The 19,850-nt window shown below is 38.9% G+C and overlaps 1 protein-coding gene and 1 long non-coding RNA gene across 2 annotated transcripts; both read right to left on the minus strand.

Annotated features, from left to right (window-relative positions):
* Positions 1-577: 577 nt before the first annotated feature.
* LOC111571180 (uncharacterized) lies at positions 578-6,563 on the minus strand. The gene is made up of 3 exons (XR_002746347.3): positions 6,283-6,563; positions 5,217-5,314; positions 578-2,945 (listed from the first exon to the last, which is right to left on the minus strand). It is a non-coding gene; the product is annotated as an uncharacterized LOC111571180 (long non-coding RNA).
* An 863-nt stretch (positions 6,564-7,426) lies between these two features.
* Positions 7,427-17,533, minus strand: LOC111571183 (GTPase IMAP family member 8-like). The gene is given in 5 exon segments (XM_055011153.1): positions 7,427-10,564; positions 10,664-11,872; positions 16,621-16,677; positions 16,763-16,804; positions 16,917-17,533. Coding segments are annotated over 5 exon segments (3,033 nt in total). The 5' UTR covers positions 17,068-17,533; the 3' UTR covers positions 7,427-8,990.
* Positions 17,534-19,850: the final 2,317 nt, after the last annotated feature.

Here is a 19,850-nt window from a genome sequence, read left to right on the forward strand (position 1 = left end):
ATTATAGATAAATACAATAGTGTGTATTTGTACTTAAGTGTAAGTATCTCCATGTTACGTTACTTTATACTTGTATTCCGTAGGCGAAAACTGGACTGTAAATTATTTAGAGGTTTTAAATGGCAGTTATTTTACATATTTAAACTTTGATATTCTAATAAATTAAACCACCCAGCAGTGTATAAAGTTGATGAAATGAGCTCCAGCTGCAACGTTAAAGTGATTTTACACATTAATGTACCAATTTATGATCCAGAAATGGGTGATTCTGGGTAAAGAGAAGTTTTAATTGTGGAGTTTTAAAATAAACTCCTACGTCATAAATAACAGCTAACTGCTCACCTGTTCTCAGGTTGCAGCTGCAGGTCTCTTGGATGCTGCTGGTTAACATTCATTTAAGCTGCGGCAGTCTCCGCCCCTTCCTCCGCATCTCCGTTCATTTGGCACTATTCGGGCCCTCGGACGCACTGCGCATGTGCGAACAGGACCCCTTCACAGGCAGTCAGTTTCAGTAGAAGAAGAGAAAACGAGTTCAGTTTGAAGAAACTGAAGATGTTTCCAGAAATATGTGAACCAGTTGGTTAAGAAAAAGCATTTATTTAAGGAAAAGTGTTAAAACTCCACAATTAAAACTTCTCTTTACCCAGAATGACCCATTTCTGGATCATAAATTGGTTCATTAATGTGTAAAATCACGTTAATGATGCAGCTGGAGCTCATTTCATCAACTTTATACACTGCTGGGTGGTTTAATTTATTAGAATATAATATCAAAGTTTAAATCTGTAAAATAGCTGGTATTTAAAGCCTTAGAATAATGTAAAGTTTAATGTTTGCCTACAAAATACAAGTATAAGGTAGCATAACATGGAAATACTTACACTTCAGTGAACTGGAAGAAATTCTTTCCTCAGTGACGCAAAGAAGCAAATCACATTTCATATTTCACAGACAAGTGTCCAACGTTGTCAGCGCAAACATGATGTGGAACTCCAACATGAACTCTCTTGGGTGGAGGAGATTTGGTGTTAAACCAGGAGTGTCAAACTCCTTTTAGTTCACATCCACATTCAGCCCAGTTTGATCTCAAAGGGCCGGACCAGTAAAAGCACAGCTTAAAAACCTGTAAATAACAACTCCTAATGTTTCCTATTGTTTTAGTACAGAAAAATTCACATTTAATGAACTATCTTTTTACAAAACATTATGAACAACCTGAAATTTCTTAAGAAAAATAAGTGAAAATGTCAACAAGTTTATCATTTCAATTCGTCTCAAGACACTTTACAGAACCCATATGCCTGAACCCCCAGAGCAGCCAAAAGGAGACAGTGGCAGTAAAACACCCTTTAACAGGGAAAAAAACCTGGAGCAGAACCCGGCTCTTTATGTGGGGGAACCCATCTGCCTGCTGGCTGGGAAATTAAGTTTCATTTTGACAAAGTGTAGTTGCAGAACAAAAGTCATCGAAGTACAATATATTAAACTGTGAGAAAAGGAAAACTGACAAAAACGTCTTCACAATCTTTAGATTAATATGGAAGATCATAATTTAACATAAAAGAAAACATATCCTATTGTTCATTATCCAGATAAATACAAAAACAAAATTAACAAAAAATGCATATGATCACCAATAAATATGTTCTGATAAGTTAAATAAGCAGTGACACGCAAACCTTCTGTCTGTAAAGTTTTTCAAATAATAATAACTATAATAATAACATTAATAAAAAATAATTATCAAATAAAGAAAGCAAAAAGAGAGATGTAATGAGTACAGAATGCTCCTTGGAGCAGGTTCTAAAGTTGGAGGGGGGGAGAAAGTAAAGTAAAATAGCTTGGAGATCCGATCTTGTCAAGTTGTAGGATGTACAACTGCACCATGGGAATGCTAGAATTCCCAGATCGGTGAGGATGAAGAGGGAGGTGTGTGTCGAATGGAGGCAGGGGGCAGGACAAAGTCTTACAGGTTTAATGATCAGCTTGATATCGAGACTTCCTTCCCAAACAACAACAAAAAAGAGCCAGTGACCAGCAACAGGAGGAGAAAACAGGAGGAGGAGGAGGAGGAGGACATAACCAACTTCCAGTTCAAAGTCCTTCCTGCAGACTCACCCAGATCACAATTACATAAACCGGGGTTTGAGGAGAACCATGACGATAAAAGGGGGTGAGGGGGGGCAAATGAGAAAGAATCATAAACAAACAATAGTCCATTCACCCTAAACACATGCAGAAACCGCCCCAGGCACTTTTTTCTTATTATTATTTTTTTTAAAAAAAACTATTCATATATTTTCAGGGTCTTATTTTTTATTTTTTTTTCCTTTTTGTCTTAACTCAGTCTGTAAAACGTCTGTGGTAAGCTACAGTTACATTAGTGAGCACCCTCTAGCTAGCTCAGGGGAAGTGGTATCATCGGGGGGGAGGGGCTAGTGCAATGCACTCCCCTTTCCAAGGCCACTTGTGCTGCTACACATTCACGAACAAATGAAGAAGAAAGAAAAAAAAAACAAGTGGCACCTGGGAAAACAGTCAATTCTTGTTCTCATGATTTTCATTGTTCAATTTCCTCTCCTTTTTGGCACTATGACACATGACAGGGTACTTTTTAAAACTTGCTGTGCAGATTAGCCGGGATGAAATGATAATTTGAGTCGGGTTCCCTTAATTGATTACATCCTTAGAATTCTATTGAGGAACTAACAGTATCTTGTGTAGAGGAGGACAGGGAAGCTGTAGAAGGGGCAGAGGTAGAGGGGAGTGCCATGTTCTCTTTGTGTCACTGGTGGATGCGTGCAGTCTAGTCATCAGAGATGGGAAGGCGGCAGGTGGTGTCCAGCGTGGGGGACTCAGAGCCACTCAGGCTGCCACCAGAGCTGCTCTGGTAGCCCTCTTGGTCTGACAGCGAGTCACATTACAACTTCCAGATCACAGAGGATCTACAAAGGAACACAACATTTAGTCACCTGGAACTGAATGATCTAGTGGTTTACTATAGCATGATCAAAATGACAAAAGTCAGGCAAAAAAAGATAAAAAAAAACAACAAAAACAAGACAACATATTACTAAAATGAGACACAAAATGACAAAAACGAGACACAAAACAACAAAAATGAGACAAATGACACAAAACAAAACAAAAATCTGACAAAAAAGTTACAAAGCGACAAAAAAATGGACAAAAAAAACAGATAAGCAATGCAAGCGAGGCAAAAAAACACAAAATGGCAAAAATGCTACACAAAACAATGAAAAAACCAGAACACAAAATGACAAAAATAAGACAAAAAAAAACAAGAAACAAAATGACAAAAACGTGAGACAAACGACAAAAGTCAGACAAAAAAAGACAAAACAACAAAAACAACAAAATATTACAAAAATGAGACAAAATGACAAAAATGAGACACAAAACAGCAAAAAATGAGACAAACGACACAAAACAAAACAAATATTTGACAAAAAAATTTGACAAAAAGTTACAAAGCAACAAAAAAATAGACAAAAAACACAAACGAGACAAAAAAATGACAAAAGCAACAAAAATGTCAAAAAATAGATACGCAATGCAAGCGAGACAAAAAAAACAGAATGACAACAACACTACACAAAACAATGAAAAAAGCAGAACACAAAGCAAAGACAAATACCCTGAGACAAAAAGCAAAACCTAAAATGACCAAACATGAGACAAACAACAAAAGTCAGACACAAAAACAACAAAAACAGGACAAAATATTACAAAAATGAGACACAAAACGACAAAAAATGAGAAACGAAATGAAACAAAAACTTGACAAAAAATAGTTCAACAATGCAAGTGATTAAAAAAATCACAGAATGACAAAAATGCTACACAAAACAATGAAAAAAGCAGAACACAAAATGACAAAATGAAGACTAAAACCCTAATGGAGACAAAAAGCAAAACACAAAATGACAAAAACATGTGAAAAACAACAAGAGTCAGACAAAAAACCAATATAAAATACTACAAAAACGAGACACAAATGACAAAAAAATGAGACAACACAAAGCAAAACAAAAATTCAACAAAAAAGTTACGAAGCCACAAAAAATTGGACACAAAACACAAATGAGACAAAAAAAATGACAAAAGCAACAAAAAAATGACAAAAAAATAAACAATGTAAGCGAGACAAAAATATCACAAAATGACAAAAATGTTACACAAAACAATGAAAAAAGGAAAACAAAAAACAACAAGACAAAATATTACAAAAATGAGACAAAATGACAAAAGAACAATGAACAATCTAGTATTTTACTTTATGATCCAAACAACTTGTCATGGTCTAGAAATGATTTTAAATTTATAGTTTTACTAATTTACAATCTGCAGTTAATGTCTTCTCTGGAATTTTTACACTTTGAGGACCGGATCGGACCCTCTGGAGGACCACTTTTGGCCCGCGGGCCTCATATTTGACACTGCTGTGTTTTGTGTTGCTGGGAATGTAATCAAGGTCTTCATCTGAGCTGCTTCAACATCCATGAAGACCTGCAGTGCCTCCTGAACACTGAACCGTTTCTGCTTCTTCATGCTACAAATTAAAAACAGAAACACATTTAACCAACATAGGAAAATAAAATCCTGTTTGTTTGTCTCTTTATTTACCAGAAGAAGTGTTTCAGCTAAAGAGCAGGTGCAGTTTGGGGACTGATTCACACTGATACATTGAATCATTCATGTATTTAGAATAGAATACAATACAATACAATACAATACAATACAATACAATACTTTGCTCCAAGTAAAAACAGAAATTCATCTTTTGTCACAGCTGGAAGACAAAGTTTAAAAACCACACACATTAAAAACACAGTAAAATAAATAAAAACAAGTAAAGCACATAAAAACACAGTGCAGTCTAAGTTGAACCAGGTTGAGATGTTCTAGGTGAGGATGGATTGGATGAGTGATTTATTTAACTTAACATTATTTTCTTTGATTATATTTGTGTAAATGTGCTTTCAAATGAACCATGGCAAAATACATTGATACAAATGAACTGATGGTGCTTCAAAATGACAGAAAAAGACACAAAAATGACACATTAACATGCTTAAGTAACACAAAAAGACACAGAAACGACACAAAAGGATGCCAAATCTAGTACAAAAAAATGACAAAGACAGAAAAGGATGCTTAGATAAAGAAAAAGTGACAAAAATTACAAAAAACACCTGGTGATTCTAGCTGCTGCTCAGAACTTCTCTGGGGGATTTTGTTGACAATAAACTCTGCTGCCTCTGAATGCTGCCTTCTGGTGATGTCTGAAGATCTTTAAAGAAGGGTTAGGGTTAGGGTTAGGGTTAGGACTTTTAGGACTTTTGAACATGATCAACAGCACATGTAGCTGCAGAGTGTTTAACGTTCAGACGGACTTTTTATTTTTAAAGTTGCTTTGTATTAGTAAAAGTTGATCTAAAGGAGTTAACGTTGAAAAATTTGGGGTTTCCCAGACAGACAGTTTAATGTTCTCCATGAAAACTCCTACTTTTATTCATGTGCTAACATAACTGCACAAGGGTTTTCTAGTCATCAATTAGCCTTTCAACACCATTAGCTAACACAATGTAGCATTAGAACACAGGAGTGATGGTTGCTGGAAATGTTCCTCTGTACCCCTATGGAGATATTCCATTAAAAATCAGCTGTTTCCAGCTACAATAGTCATTTACCACATTAACAATGTCTACACTGGATTTATCATTCATTTAATGTTATCTTCATTGAACAAACTGCTTTTCTTTCTCATTTCTCAGTGACTCCAAACCTCTGAACAGTAGTGTAGATGTACCTTTATGTCAGCAGAGGAACTTCATAAAGGCTGAAGAGTTATTTAAAGGTTTAAGGTTAAAGTAGTGTGTCTACCTTTAAATCATGTTTCTGAATGTTTTTCTTTGCCATAATAGTGAAACACCGAACTGGTCCATACAGATAAACTTTCTGTGCCTTACTAGTAGAAAATCAGAGCATGAAGCAAAACACTCTACCAGGATGCAATAAGGCCGATAAAACAGAACATTAACTAAGAAAGGCTCCCTCAGACTAGGCCAGTTGGAGGAACATGTGGAGTGTCCAATATTCCTCATCACTTTCTAAACATGCGGCTACAAACCGCTTTATCTTTACAAAGCACCGCAGCTCAGAAGCCGGTTTGTCCGCAGCAGTTTCTTTCTCTCCGCTCCACACAGTTCTCTGGCTGCAACTTCAATGAGTTAATAAATAGGAAAAGGAAACATTTACCTGCACAGGTGGCAAAAAGCAGGAGTTTGATCCAAGACATCGCGGTGTTGCCGTATGAAGAGACTGAAGCGTCGCTCTGCTGCCTCCAGCTGTGGAGATCCGCCCCCTGGCAAGCCCAGAAAAAAAAACAAAAAAACAAACAAACACAACTTCCCGACTTCAGAACGATTAAAGGTCAACAACGTCGCTGCAGTGGATGATTTACATGAATCACATTTTGTTCTGCGTCATGATGACACATGGAGCTGCAGAGAAGAGAGGACGTTCTGCTTTCTGTTGCTGATCGCTTTCGTTTGTGGGTTTATTTTATCTATCACGTGTTAAAGTCACGTTGACTTGTGGAGAGAATTAGTCACTGAAAAGACTCACATGTAAATTCCAAGACAAGAAAACAAACAGGAAGCAGGTCAGACTGCTGAGTTGTTCATGAAAAAAATCTGCATTCTTGCAGTTATTTATTACATGTTTGGCATTAAACTCTCACACACACACACACACACACATATATATATGGCATGCCGTTTAGGAAATTATTTTTATATATATATATATATATATATATATATATATATATATATATATATATATATATATATATATATATAATCTAGAATTCTGAATATATGGCATGAAACTCTGAATATATTGAATGAAAGTCGGAATATATGTATAATGTTCAAACTTTCATTCAATATATTCAGACTTTCATTCCATATATTAGGATTTTTATTTTTATATATATATATTTATATATATATATATATATATATATATATATATATATATATATATATATATATATATATATATATATAATCTAGAATTCTGAATATATGGCATGAAACTCTGAATATATTGAATGAAAGTCGGAATATATGTATAATGTTCAAACTTTCATTCAATATATTCAGACTTTCATTCCATATATTAGGATTTTTATTTTTATATATATATATATATATATATATATATATATATATATATATATATATATATATATATATATATATATATATATATATATATATATATATATATATATATAAAAATTCCTAAACGGCATGCCATAAGTATGTATATATGTGTATATATATACATACTATATATATGGGATATTATCACAGTAACATCAATCCTACATAGTACATCAGATCAGTGTATCACAGAAATAAACTCAGAGAATGAAGGTGTTTCAGTGTTTGATCAGTTCATCTGTTTGACTTCAGCTTTTAACAACAATCACACTGAACTGCAGAGAAACATTCATCTTTTAAAATCACAATACAGAAATCAAAGATTACTCTCAGTCATAAATCCATCAAAATTTATGTCAAAAGTTCATGCAGTTAAAACGCATCATTATGATTTACATGTGACAAATATTGAAAACAAGTCTTTAAAGCATATAGTTTATAATGTGTGATGTGAAACTCACATGAAATTCATGTTTACTGTTGAATACATCCTGACATTTATTCTGGATGAACGACTTCTAAACATTTTATTTGATATTTTCTTTCTTATTTCAACAGCAAACATAGATCATCTCTTCTGACTGAAGTCTTGCTGCTTCCTGTTTCATCGTTTATTTAGAATTTACTTTGTTAAAGATTAAACATACATTTATGGAGATTAAAGGAAACAAAAAATAGGGCAGTTATTTCTGACAGAGCAGCCCATTGTTCCTCCTCTTTTTACAATTCCAAACCTTTCCAAGATAAGCAAGTCAGACACACAATAAAAATAGCTCCACCATAACCTGCAGTTTTCAATAAACCTTACAGAAAATACAGAGAAGATCCTGAATGCTAAACTATTCCATTTTCCCTGAATATCATCTAATCATCGTTGCATTTACATCAAATAAAATGTAAAACTATGTCAGTGAACAGCCTGCCTCTGTACACATCTTTGTCAGCTCTGTTTTCCAAACCGGATTCACTTTCCTTTCTGTCTGGAAACCTGAGAGTCCAGGTTCACTGAGGTTCTCAGATGTTCTAATTGTTTCATCTTCTCCATCGCGCAGCTCGTTTTCTTTGTAAGAGAATCTAAAACACTGCTGAACTGAAGGTGGACTGACTCTCGGCTGAGAAATGTAAATATGAATCAACTTAGAACTACTTTTGTTGTTGCTGCTGGTTAGAAACTTGTTGCAGCTTCGATGGAGGTTTGGTTCATGCACTGTATTCTGTATTGGCAGCTTGTTTTACATCACAACATGCACACATTGATTACTAAAACAATCACGTCTGGATCAGTTCACCAGAGAACCCAGTATAGTCTCTGTTTAAAGCAGAACACACTGACCCTAGTCTCAGTTTACCAATGAGAGCACAGAAGGAAACTATAAAATAAAATCTCAAAGTGATTTCACACATTTAAAACTTCACCAAACTTCAAAGCACAACACAAAACACATCCCTCTGCCCTCATATATATTGTTTTCTTTTCTAAAATCGTCTCATAGAATGACTTGTTGAGACTTTTTTTGGACTTTACTTTCCAGTAAATGTTCCAATATTTCTCTTTACGTGATTTTGTTGTGCAACTGGCTAAAGTCTAATGTCAGATTTGTGTTTTATAAATTGAATAATTGTGTTTGACTCCAGCTGCATGTTTCTGGAGACTGAATGTGGCCAAAAAACAGCAGAATCTGGTTCAGTCTTTTCATTGACTGTCTCTAAGTGACACCAGAATTATGAATCACCTCATAAAATGCTGCACCATCCTGTGTCTTCAATCTCTTCTTTCAAAATCTCTTCCATTAAGTTAATAAATTCTTCTTCCTGTCTCTGCTGCAGATTTTCCTTTTCCCTCTCGCTGCTCACTTTCATTTCTTGTTCTTGTTTCTTCAGTAAATTCTGGATTTTTTTCAGGTTTTGACTCTTTTTGACCACATGCTTCATCAAGTCAGTCATTTTTTTCACATACTCCTTCCTCTGAGCTGCTAATTCCTCTTTGTGTTTCTCTGTGAACTCATTAAACTCTTCAGCTTGCTTTCTAGCTTTGTCTTCATAGCTCTTCTCCACTTCCACAAGGTTTTTCCTGTGGTTTTCCTGTAATTCTTTATGTTTCCTCTCCTCCTCTTCTCTCCTGATTTGGTCTTCCTCTTGCCTTTTCTTTTCATATTCATCTTGTTTCTGCTTGAACTTCTCCTGAAGTTCTTCTATTCTTCTTTTCTCCTGTTGTTGTCTCTCTTCATCTTCTTGTTTTCGTTTCTTCCACCACTCTCTTCGTTCTTCCTCCCAGGCTTCTTGTTTCTTTCTCATCTCATCTCTGGTCTCTTCCAGTTTTCTGTCAACATTTTCCTTTTCTTCTTTGTCTGATTGAATTTGTTTGTCCAAAAATTCAAGTTCCATTTTTAGATTCTGTCTGTATTTTTCTTCCTCTGCTTCCTTTTTTATTTTCTCTTCTTCTCTGATTTCTTGTTCTTTCTTTCTCAGCTCACGCTCCTTGTTGATGTTTTCCTCCATTTCATTCAGTAGTTTTGCTCTCAGTTTTCTCTCCTGTTCAATTCCAGCTCTCTCTTCTTCTATCCTTCTTTTCATTTCTTCCTTTTCTTCCTCATATTTTCTTTCCAGCTCCTCCATCTTTTTCTTCATCTCTTCTTCCTTCTCCTTCAGGATTTTTTCCATTTCTTTCCTTATCGCTGCTTCAGCTTCTTACAGCATCTTGTTGGTGAAGCAGTTTCCTCCATTTTCCTTCACCATGGTGTCGATCTTTGTTATCAGCTCACTGACTTGTGTTTGGTTTTGTTCATCATAGTTATTGAACATGTGGTATCTTCCTCCACAGTCAGAGATCAGCTTCTTGAAGGAATTATCACATGTTTTAATGTAATCTTCAATGGACTGATTTGCATGTTTTAATGAATCGCCTCTTGTGAAGAGAATGATGGTGAACTTTTCAGAATTCTTCCCAAAGCTTTTCTTGATCATATTTAATGACTCCTTCTCCTCTGGTGTGAATCTGCCGATACGTAACACCAGCAGGAAGACATGTGGTCCTGGAGACAGAAGACTGATGCATTTCACCATCTCTTCATTTACTTCATCATTAGACAAAGTGCTGTCAAACAGTTCAGGAGTGTCGACCACGACAACAGGACGTCCGTCCACTTCACCCACTGACTTCTGACAACGTTTGGTGACGCCTTGTTGACCTGGTTTGGCTTCAAACTGTTTTCTTCCCAGAATGGTGTTTCCTGCAGAACTCTTTCCACTGCCAGTCTTCCCAATCAGCACAATCCTGAGACTCTCTGAGTTCTGCTGCTCCTTATCCACTGTGGAACCAAACAGAGTTATTTAAAATATGAACTTCGTGTAGAACAGAGTTTCGGAAAATCAGCTAAAGCAAAATATGAAAACAGTGAAATACTTACCTTTGACCACATCAGATTTTTTCAGTTTCTTGATTTCAGTCTGTTGTTTGGTGATGACTGCTTCTAGCTGTAGGTTCTTTTCCATTTGGCCATGAGCAAACGTTCCTGTTGTGTAGCTGTGAGGTTTCTGATCTGACAGTCTCATCTTGTCCACTTGATCCAGCAGCTCTGGGATCTGCTGCTTGTCCTTCATGTTGACAACAACAGATCTTCCTCCACAGCTCTGACAGAACTCCTGGATGTCTCTGCTCTGTATAAAGTCAACAACTTCTGGAGCTGTAGGATCTGACTCCACAGTGAACAGAATCAGGATGAAGTCTCTGACTTTAGAGCTGAATGTGTTCTGGATGGTCTCTAACTCTCCCTTGTCTTCATCAGTGAGGGGACCCACAGGTAGGACCAGGATGAAGGCATGGACGCCCTCAGGATCACAGAGGGAGATACACCTGAATGATTCCTCCATCACTGCCTCCTGAGGTTTTCCATACAAGGCAGGCAGCTCCAGCAGGGAAACCCTACGTCCACACACCTCTCCCTGGGTTCTAACACACTCTGATGAGTCTTCAGGTCGACCAAAGTTTCTTTGTCCCAGAATAGCGTTGACTGCTGAAGTCTTCCCAGCTCCTCTTCTACCACACAGGACCAGGTTCATCACTGTCTGATCAGCTTCTTCAGTTAATATCAGATATCCTCCCCTGAGGTCACTCACTATAGCTTCCATTTTCTGCATTAACTCTTCAACGTCATGACCTGAAGGATCCTTTTTATCAAGATTGATGCTGTGCTGCTTTTGTCTGCAGTCTTGGAGGAGTTTTTCCACCGACTGATTCTGTTTGTCTTCGTTCTGAGTCCTGATGACCATCGAGTGTTTAAAGGCGTCTTCACCAAACAGACTCAGGATGAACTTCAGTTTTTCTTTGTCCTTTTCCTTAAACTCAGATGGTTTCACTAACAGCAGCAGAACATTTGGACCAGGGAGAATCAGACTGATGCATCTTTTCACCTCTCCTCTCATTGTCTGCTCAGGAAAACTGAAGAGATCTGGTGTCTTCACAACTGTTACACATTTTCCTCTCCACTTTCCACAGACGGCCACACAATGCTGGATTGATTTCTGTACATCAAAGACTCGATCTCTGATAATGAAGTTACCAAGTTTTGTTTTCTTGTCTTCACTTTTTCCCAGCAGCACAATCCTGAATTCCGATGCTGCAACAGAACAAAGAGGAAAAACACTTAATATTGATGACATGTGAGTGGGAGAATTAGATCTTAGACTCTCCATGTTTGCTGGGAGATGGAGGCATGTGGCCATGGGTGGAAATTTAGGATTATACAAGATCATTCCAAAAAATTACAGCACCAATGCAGGTTGATATTTTTCAGTCTTATTTCTGTGTAAGACTGGCTGAGGCTCATGATGGTGTAGCACAGTAATATAGAAAAGATACAGCAGGTGCAGCATAAATGGTTGACAAGATGGCGACACAGTCTTTACCTGTGGCGGTGTCTCCCAGAAACAATGCAGTGCCTTTGTCTGTCTGCATCTATGCACGAGTCATTGGGTGGAACTAAATGGAAATATGTGGACGACCATCTGTTTCTCCAGAACATACGTTACAAAGACTTTTACTCCAACAAGCACCAGTTGAATGTGCTGATCAAGTTGGTGTTCACTACTATGAACACTGGCTCAGAACTGCATAAGTGGTTGAAGAGGACGTGGAAGCGAGCACTAACTGCTAACCCACTCCAGCCAGTGGTTTCCACAATCATGCTGGCTAATGTGCACTTCCTCGACAGCAAAAGGACCATATTAGATCCTGCAGAACTTCCCAGTGCAGAGTGAGGGACTGCTGTGTCCTGATTTTCACCGAAACCTGGCGAAACCAGAAGACTCTGATCAACGCAGTCCAGCTGAATGGACTAATTCTCCACAGAGCGGACAGAAGAACTCCATCTAGTAAATTGAGAGAGGGAGGAATGGCTGTTTTCACCAACAGCCTGTGGTTTGAAGATGCTATGGTGATGTCTACACCCTGCTCACTGCACTTGGAGTGCATGACTGTCAAAAGCCGACCGTTTCTACCTGCTGCTGGACGCTTTCTCTGTTGTTGCTGTAGATTTCAACAAGGCAAGTCTCAAGTCTGTGTTACAAAAATTCCATCAGCATGTGAAATGTGCAACTAGGAGCAAAAACACATTAGATCATGTGTACACAAACATCAGAAACTCCTACAGAGCAACCCTCCTCCCCCACATCGGCAACTCTGATCATCTAGATGTCATGCTTACACCTATGTACAGAGCTACAGTGAAACAAAACAAGCCAGCACTCAGAGAAGTCAGACTGTGGCCAAAGGAGACAATCCTGTCACTGCAAGACAGCTCAGGGACACACAAAGGGAAATGTTCAAAAATCTGTCCCAAAGTGAAGAGGCTGTATGGACAGAAGCTCAATGAAGGTGAACAATAAATAACAGGCATGGCAATTTTCCGCCGTTTTAATTTTCAAATTGATCATTTCTGTGAATCGTCCAAATCCGTTGAGAAAATTTTAGGGGGGTGAGGTATGTTTTTGTTACTCTTGCTCCTGGTTTTTGAGAAGCGCTTGGCATTTTCTCCCACAGCGTAACAAAGGCCTTGTCCACACGTAGCCGGGTTTTTGTAAAACCGAATATCCTTCCCCCTCCGTCTAGAAAAAAACTTACATACACACCACCTCGTTTTTAGAAAAAAACTTCATCCACACCTAACCGCATAAGTGCGTTTTTCAGCACATTCATAAGCATGCCGGACCTTTAGGTGGCAGTAGTTCCCCAAATCCTAGCAAGGTGGTGGAGAATAACCGTCCTTAACGTCGTCCTTCGCCTGTGTTGTTGAATGTGGAGCAGTATCTGGGCTTGTAAAAACAAGCAAGTAAAAAGCGCCTGTACAAGAAACAGCGTCCAAAACCTTGTGAGAGCATCCATACTGTTACCCAATGTAAACACAGGTCGCATATGTGACGTAAGAACATATTTTGTCGCAGGCGGTGATGTTTCGAAACGCAAAACCCCGGTTACTGATGTCCACATGCAGACGCATAAAACGGAGAATTCGCAAATCTTCACTTTGGTCGGAGTTTTTAAAAAGAATCGTTTTTGATGACGTAAATCTGCATTTTCGTGTGGATGATAGGCCGAATTGTAGAAAAATATCTTCGTTTTGTGAGATACCCGGCTACGTGTGGACAAGACCAAAGAGAACCAGCCTAGCTCCTGCTGCATTGTAAAAGGCCTTGCGATTGGTTGAAATTGGTTAGCTGCCAATGATTGGACCAATCAAACTGCTCGATGCATTCTTTTGTTACAATTCATGGCGGCATGTTCGTGTTGGAATTTTGAGCTATTGGGATTGTTTTCGGTGGAATCATGAGGTTTTTATCAAAAGATCAGGAGTCATCGGTGCTAGAAATAGATAAAAGTGTTAAAAGACCTATAGAACTGTAAAAATTGTAGGACTAAATGCAGTGAGACAACATTGAAGAAATAGTGAGTTAACTTTTCATTAAATTAACTTATTCATTACAATCTAGTCTTCTGTAATTATATGCATGTTTTTCATTCTAAATCACCTCTATTTTACTGAAAACCTCTCGGCTTCAGGGGGGCTGTGCCCCCCTGGACCCCCCCTGAAGATTGTATACCGAACATTTTCAGCTGAAATCAAAATTTGCTGTTGCCATGCCTGAAATAATCACGGAGGTTACGGCGGAATTTTAATACAATTGCTGACCACAAACCCTCCCCACTGCAGGAAAGCTACACAGACCCCACACTACCAGACTGACTCAGTGACTTTTTTATATAAATTTGAGGTAAACAACAACAAGGCACAGGTGCCCTCACCATCACTCAGCAAGCAGACACTCCAGATGACAGCAGCCCCAGTAATAAAATCTTCGCCAGCATCAACCCACACAAGGCGGTGTGGCCAGACAGCCTCAGTAAGTACATTGACAGGGAGTGTGCTGAACAGTTAAAAGAAGTCTTTACGGACATTTTTAACATCTCACTCACCCACAGAGCTGTGCCCACAGACCTTAAGAGTACCACCATCATCCCTGTGCCAAATAAGTCAAACCCAGGCTGCCTGAATGATTTCTGCCCTGTGGCCCTTACACCTACAGTCATGAAACGTTTCAAGCAGTCTGTCTTGCAACACATCAAGGGCCACTTCCCAGCAAACTCAGACCCTCTACAGTTTACATATAGAGCCAGTCACTCAACAGAGGATGTCATCTCCACTGTTCTACATCTCACTCTGTCACACCTGGAGGAGAATAACACTTACGCCAGGCTCCTCTTCATCAGCTTCAGCTCAGCATTTAATACCATCATTCTACAGCAGCTGGTGGAAAAGCTGAAGCTACTGGGGTTGGACACCTGCAGCTGGATCTTCAGCTTCCTGTCACAGAGGCAGCCGAGACTCAGGGTGGCCAGTCTCACTTCAAAACCACCTCAGTGATTCCAGGATCTTGGCTGTATCTTGAGCTCCCTGCAACCTGCTGGTCCACGACAGCACTGCTAGATTCAACACTAATCACATTACAAGGTTTGCTGATGACACAACGGTGGTGGATCTGATCAGCAACCAAGATGAGACTGTCTACAGGAAGGAGGGTTAGGGTTGAATTTACACATCTTCTCTCACATTTTGGAGTCTTCAGACTTTCCTTCTTCCCACATCCACCTGTATGTCCTAATAAATAGTTTATCAAATGGAGCACAGCAAAAATATCAGGGTGTCCTCCTTCATCCAGTCTCATTTTACAGTTTGGAAACTAGCATGTTTTTCTGGCCATTTTGAACCACAATCCTCTGCACAGCTACATCTCAGGTGTGAACAAGTTGAAACAAGTGGCTGAAAGTACAGACAGATAACAGCTCATTCCTCACTACAGACTGCAAAGGTCAACGTATCATGATGAAGCAGCATTTCCAAATTGTATGCATACTGTATGAAACAGGCTGAAATTTGTGAGAACAGCTGTAGTATAGACTTAAAGGTCTCATACAAAGAAAATAGATTTTAATGCATTTTATGGTTGTGATAAACTTGAAACTAAGATATGATAAAATCAGCCTTTACTAATCCCATAGTGGTGAAATTTGGAGCGTTGGAGGAGTAAAGACAGTGCAAACATTTAGGAAATGTAGAAAAAGTAACAGTTCTGTTAGCATATACATGGCTAATGTATGTAACGTTAGCTTTAGCTTTGACAAGAACGTCGTTTGACAAACTCACTAAACGCAGGAGTTAAAAACAACAGCTGTGCTGAGAATTCACAGATATTTCCACATAAAATGATCCTAAGAGAGAAAGTTACAAGACAAAGTCCTGCTCTCACACACTCATTCACATCAACTGTTTTGTTTGAGCCGTCAGTCACAGACAGAGACAGTCTTATTCCTGAAGTGGGCGGGGCCAGCATCTGCTCAGCTGCATTTAAAGCTACAGACACTGAAACAGTCAATTCAGAACAGAAATAAAACCACAAGTTACTCAGTCGGGGTGAAATTAACCGTCTTTGTGGTATTTTGAGGTGAAAAATTGAAAGACACATTCTGTGGATGTGTGACTGATTAATTTGCTAAAATGGGCCACAAATGGGATCTTCAAGGAAAACAAAAAAAAGATGAGAGGTGAAATAAAGCCTGTGTTTTATTCTTTAACTACTTGGTTTTTCCTCCCACAACCACCTCAAATGTTTTCCGTTTTCAGTTCTCAGGATGCCAGGTGTCTTTCTCCAGTCTTTGATCAGATTCCTGCATCATTCTTGTTCCTGATGTCTCTACATTGCTGCCGTCTGATAACCTGTTTGTCTTGTATTTGTCACATGAACCTGCCTGTATTTTCACCTTCATTCTAAGAAAAGTTCTGGTAACAAGACTGAACTTTCTTCATTTACTTACCCTGGCTGGTTTGACTTTCCAGTGATGATGCAGGTCCTGATATGGCAGACTTAAACCCTGTGAAAAAACAAAACCTTCAGTTTCAGAACATCAACATCCTCTTTGTGTCTCACTTCATGTGATCATTTGTCAGTTTACTCACAGGAGCCCCAGCTTGTTGCTGAATGCCAGATAGATTTCAATGCTGTAAAATGAAAAAAAAATGTCACCTAGAATTCTCCACTTTATGTTCAAACTTTAACTCTGATGTTTTTTTTATTTTTTTTATCACACTATAAAAATGTTCCTGAACCCACCACCAGCTCTGCCAGGATCCTCTGGTTTCTGGTTTCCATGGCTACTGGTGAACTCAGACTCTGCATCCTCACATTCATCCCAGCTCTCATCATCTCTGTCGTTCTGCTCCACAATTCTGTCCATGGCGCTCAACAAGTCTGAATGTTCCATGTTCTTCTGCCACAACAACTTCTGTCTACATCTTCTGATTATGTCTCCTAACAGTGGATGTTGCAGGTAGTTTTCTAGGAGACCTGGACTCTCCTCTCTGGATGCTGATATCAGAACCAGTGATCGATCAAATGATTGATCACTGAATAGTTCCAGGACTCTGCAGATCCTCAGTTTGTGTTCCTCAGTGAAGTCTTCAGGCTGTAGAACCAGCAGGAACACATGAGGTCCAGGACCAGAGAGTCTCACACAGAGTTCTACATGTCCTCTTAGTTTGTCTTCAGAGATGTTTGGATTCAGCAGATCTGGAGTGTTGATGAGGACTATTTTCTTCTCCTTTATCTGTCCACTGACTCTCAGACAGTGGTTTGGTTCTTCCTCAGTGTTGAACACAGTTCCTTCCAGTAATAAGTTCCCCACAGAACTCCTCTCAAACCAGCTGTTCCCCAACAGAACAACCCTCAGCTCAGACACTGGAAAAAAAGAATCTTTATTATTTGAAATGACTGAGATGATGTCATCTTAGAAATCATTTTATTTTTCAGTCTTTCTATGAGAGTTAGTTACACCTAAACAATTAATGAATGTTCAGTTATACTCACTATTGGGAGGGAGGAATTCAAAGCTGCTTCTCCTCTTCACTGGTACCTCAGTATCTTTGGCTGTAGGGACCAAAGTTGCACAGATTAATTCTACTCTAAATGAGTCCTTTAATGTTCAAAAAAACATTTGGAGCTCACAAAAAAAACAAATGTCAGAAAACTTTGGTCAAGAATTGAGCTTTAAGCTGGAACAGATGATTAAATCAATCTGGAAGAGTTAAGTTCATCCATCCATCCACAGTTCCTCTGTCCATACAGTTGTGCTCATACATTTACATACGCTGGAAAAATTTATGAAATGGTGTCCATTTTTTCAGAATATATGTTAGATCATGGAAAAACTTTTCTTTCATTTAGGGTTCGTGATCAAAGTCATTTATTTCACACAGTCCTATTTGCTCTAATTTTTCGATACAAGGGGCCTTGCTCAAGGGCCCAACAGTGGCCACCTCGGGGCTTGAACCTCTGACCTTCTGATCTGTAGTCCAGAGACTGAACCGTTGCCCCACCACTGCCTCTTCCCCTCTACCTCCATCCCTCTACCTCTATCTCTCTATCTCTACCCCTCTACCTCCATCCCTCTACCTCTATCTCTATCCCTCTATCTCTACCTCTCTACCTCTTCTGTCCCTCTCAACCCACCCGGCCAGCAGCAGATGGTTCCCCCACATTAGAGCCGGGTTCTGATCGAGGTTTTTTCCCTGTTAAAAGGGTGTTTTCCTGCCACTGTCACCTTTTGGCTGCTCTGGGGTTCAGAAATATGGGTTCTGTAAAGCGTCGTGAGACAATTTGACTGTAATTGGCGCTATATAAATAAAATTGAGGTTAAGGTTAGATACTGTCTATTCTGATGCGACTAAGCAGACAAGTTGTCTCCATAATGATCTGTAATCTAAATCTGCTCCCCTCCAAACTACAATATACACCCAAAGATCAGAGAGAATCCTCAGAACTGATGCTGGCATGACTTGCATGAACTGCTGCTCTGTTGGTTTCACTTCTCCTGATATCAGTAAACTTTACTCTCAACCTCAGTCATCTCTGTGTCTGCCTCCTCATCTTCTCTCAACCTCACTGATCTTCCATAACAACAACCAAAATGCGACACAATATGACCACGAAAAGACAAAACTAAAATCCCAGAAAGTGAAAATATTCCACAATTTTATAGATGTTCCTAAATACAACTGTAGAGATAATATATATTATGAGTCGTTTCCACACAAATTTGATGACAGAAAGTCAGACAAGATCCTAATCTTTCCAGATATACACAAAACGGTTTCTAAAATTTGCATATGTTGTGTGTTCCAATGTTGTTCAAAAAAGCAGCCAAAGAAGTAACTATGAGCTAAAATAGTTCCTCGGAATGTTCCTAATTGTTAGTGATGGAAAAACTGATGCTAGCTGGTGATTTTTTTTTTTTTTTTTAAAGCTGCATGCCGACACTGAACTGAACCAGGAACCAACATAAACATGAATTACTGCCACTTATTAGTTGTACATTTAAACATTCTGTTATATCTGAAGACTGGATGTCACAAATAAATCTGATAAATATGGGCATCATGATCGATGACCAACTTACCCTCAAGGCTCCCATGTCCATTCTCCCTGTACAACATCAGGAAGATCATATCATTCCTGTCTGAACATGCAGCACCACTCCTTACTGGCAGGCCTCCCTTTATGCACAGTGAAACCTCGGTCGGTCGGTCGGTCGGTCGGTAGGCTTGTAGGTAGATTCTTTATTATCATTGCATATTCTCATACAACTAAATTTTGTTTGATAGTTTTCTTCATCAGATCATCATATAAAATAGTGTAAACCAGTGAAGGTTGTAAATTATTAGTCCAGCTCAGGCTTACAGCATGGCTTTAATAGCACCAGTGGAAAAGCTGCTTTAATGGTCCCGTCCGTGACCTCATGACCTGGAGACCAGTTGGGTGCTACAGGACATTGGTGCCACCAGACCTCTGGGAATGTCCTGTCCTGAGTTTCATTACAGCACTAAAAATAATCATCTGTTCACTGGACCATCAGTACCCAGAGATCAGCCAGGACATCAGGACATCCCTAGAGGTCCTGTTCTACCATCCTGGTACCACAGGACCTCTGGGGAAGTCCTGTGGTACCAGGATGGTAGAACCCAGGAGAACACCTTAGCTCTGTCATGTTCC

The sequence above is a fragment of the Amphiprion ocellaris genome, chromosome 6, assembly GCF_022539595.1.
Source record: "Amphiprion ocellaris isolate individual 3 ecotype Okinawa chromosome 6, ASM2253959v1, whole genome shotgun sequence".
In the NCBI taxonomy this organism is placed as follows: domain Eukaryota; kingdom Metazoa; phylum Chordata; class Actinopteri; family Pomacentridae; genus Amphiprion; species Amphiprion ocellaris.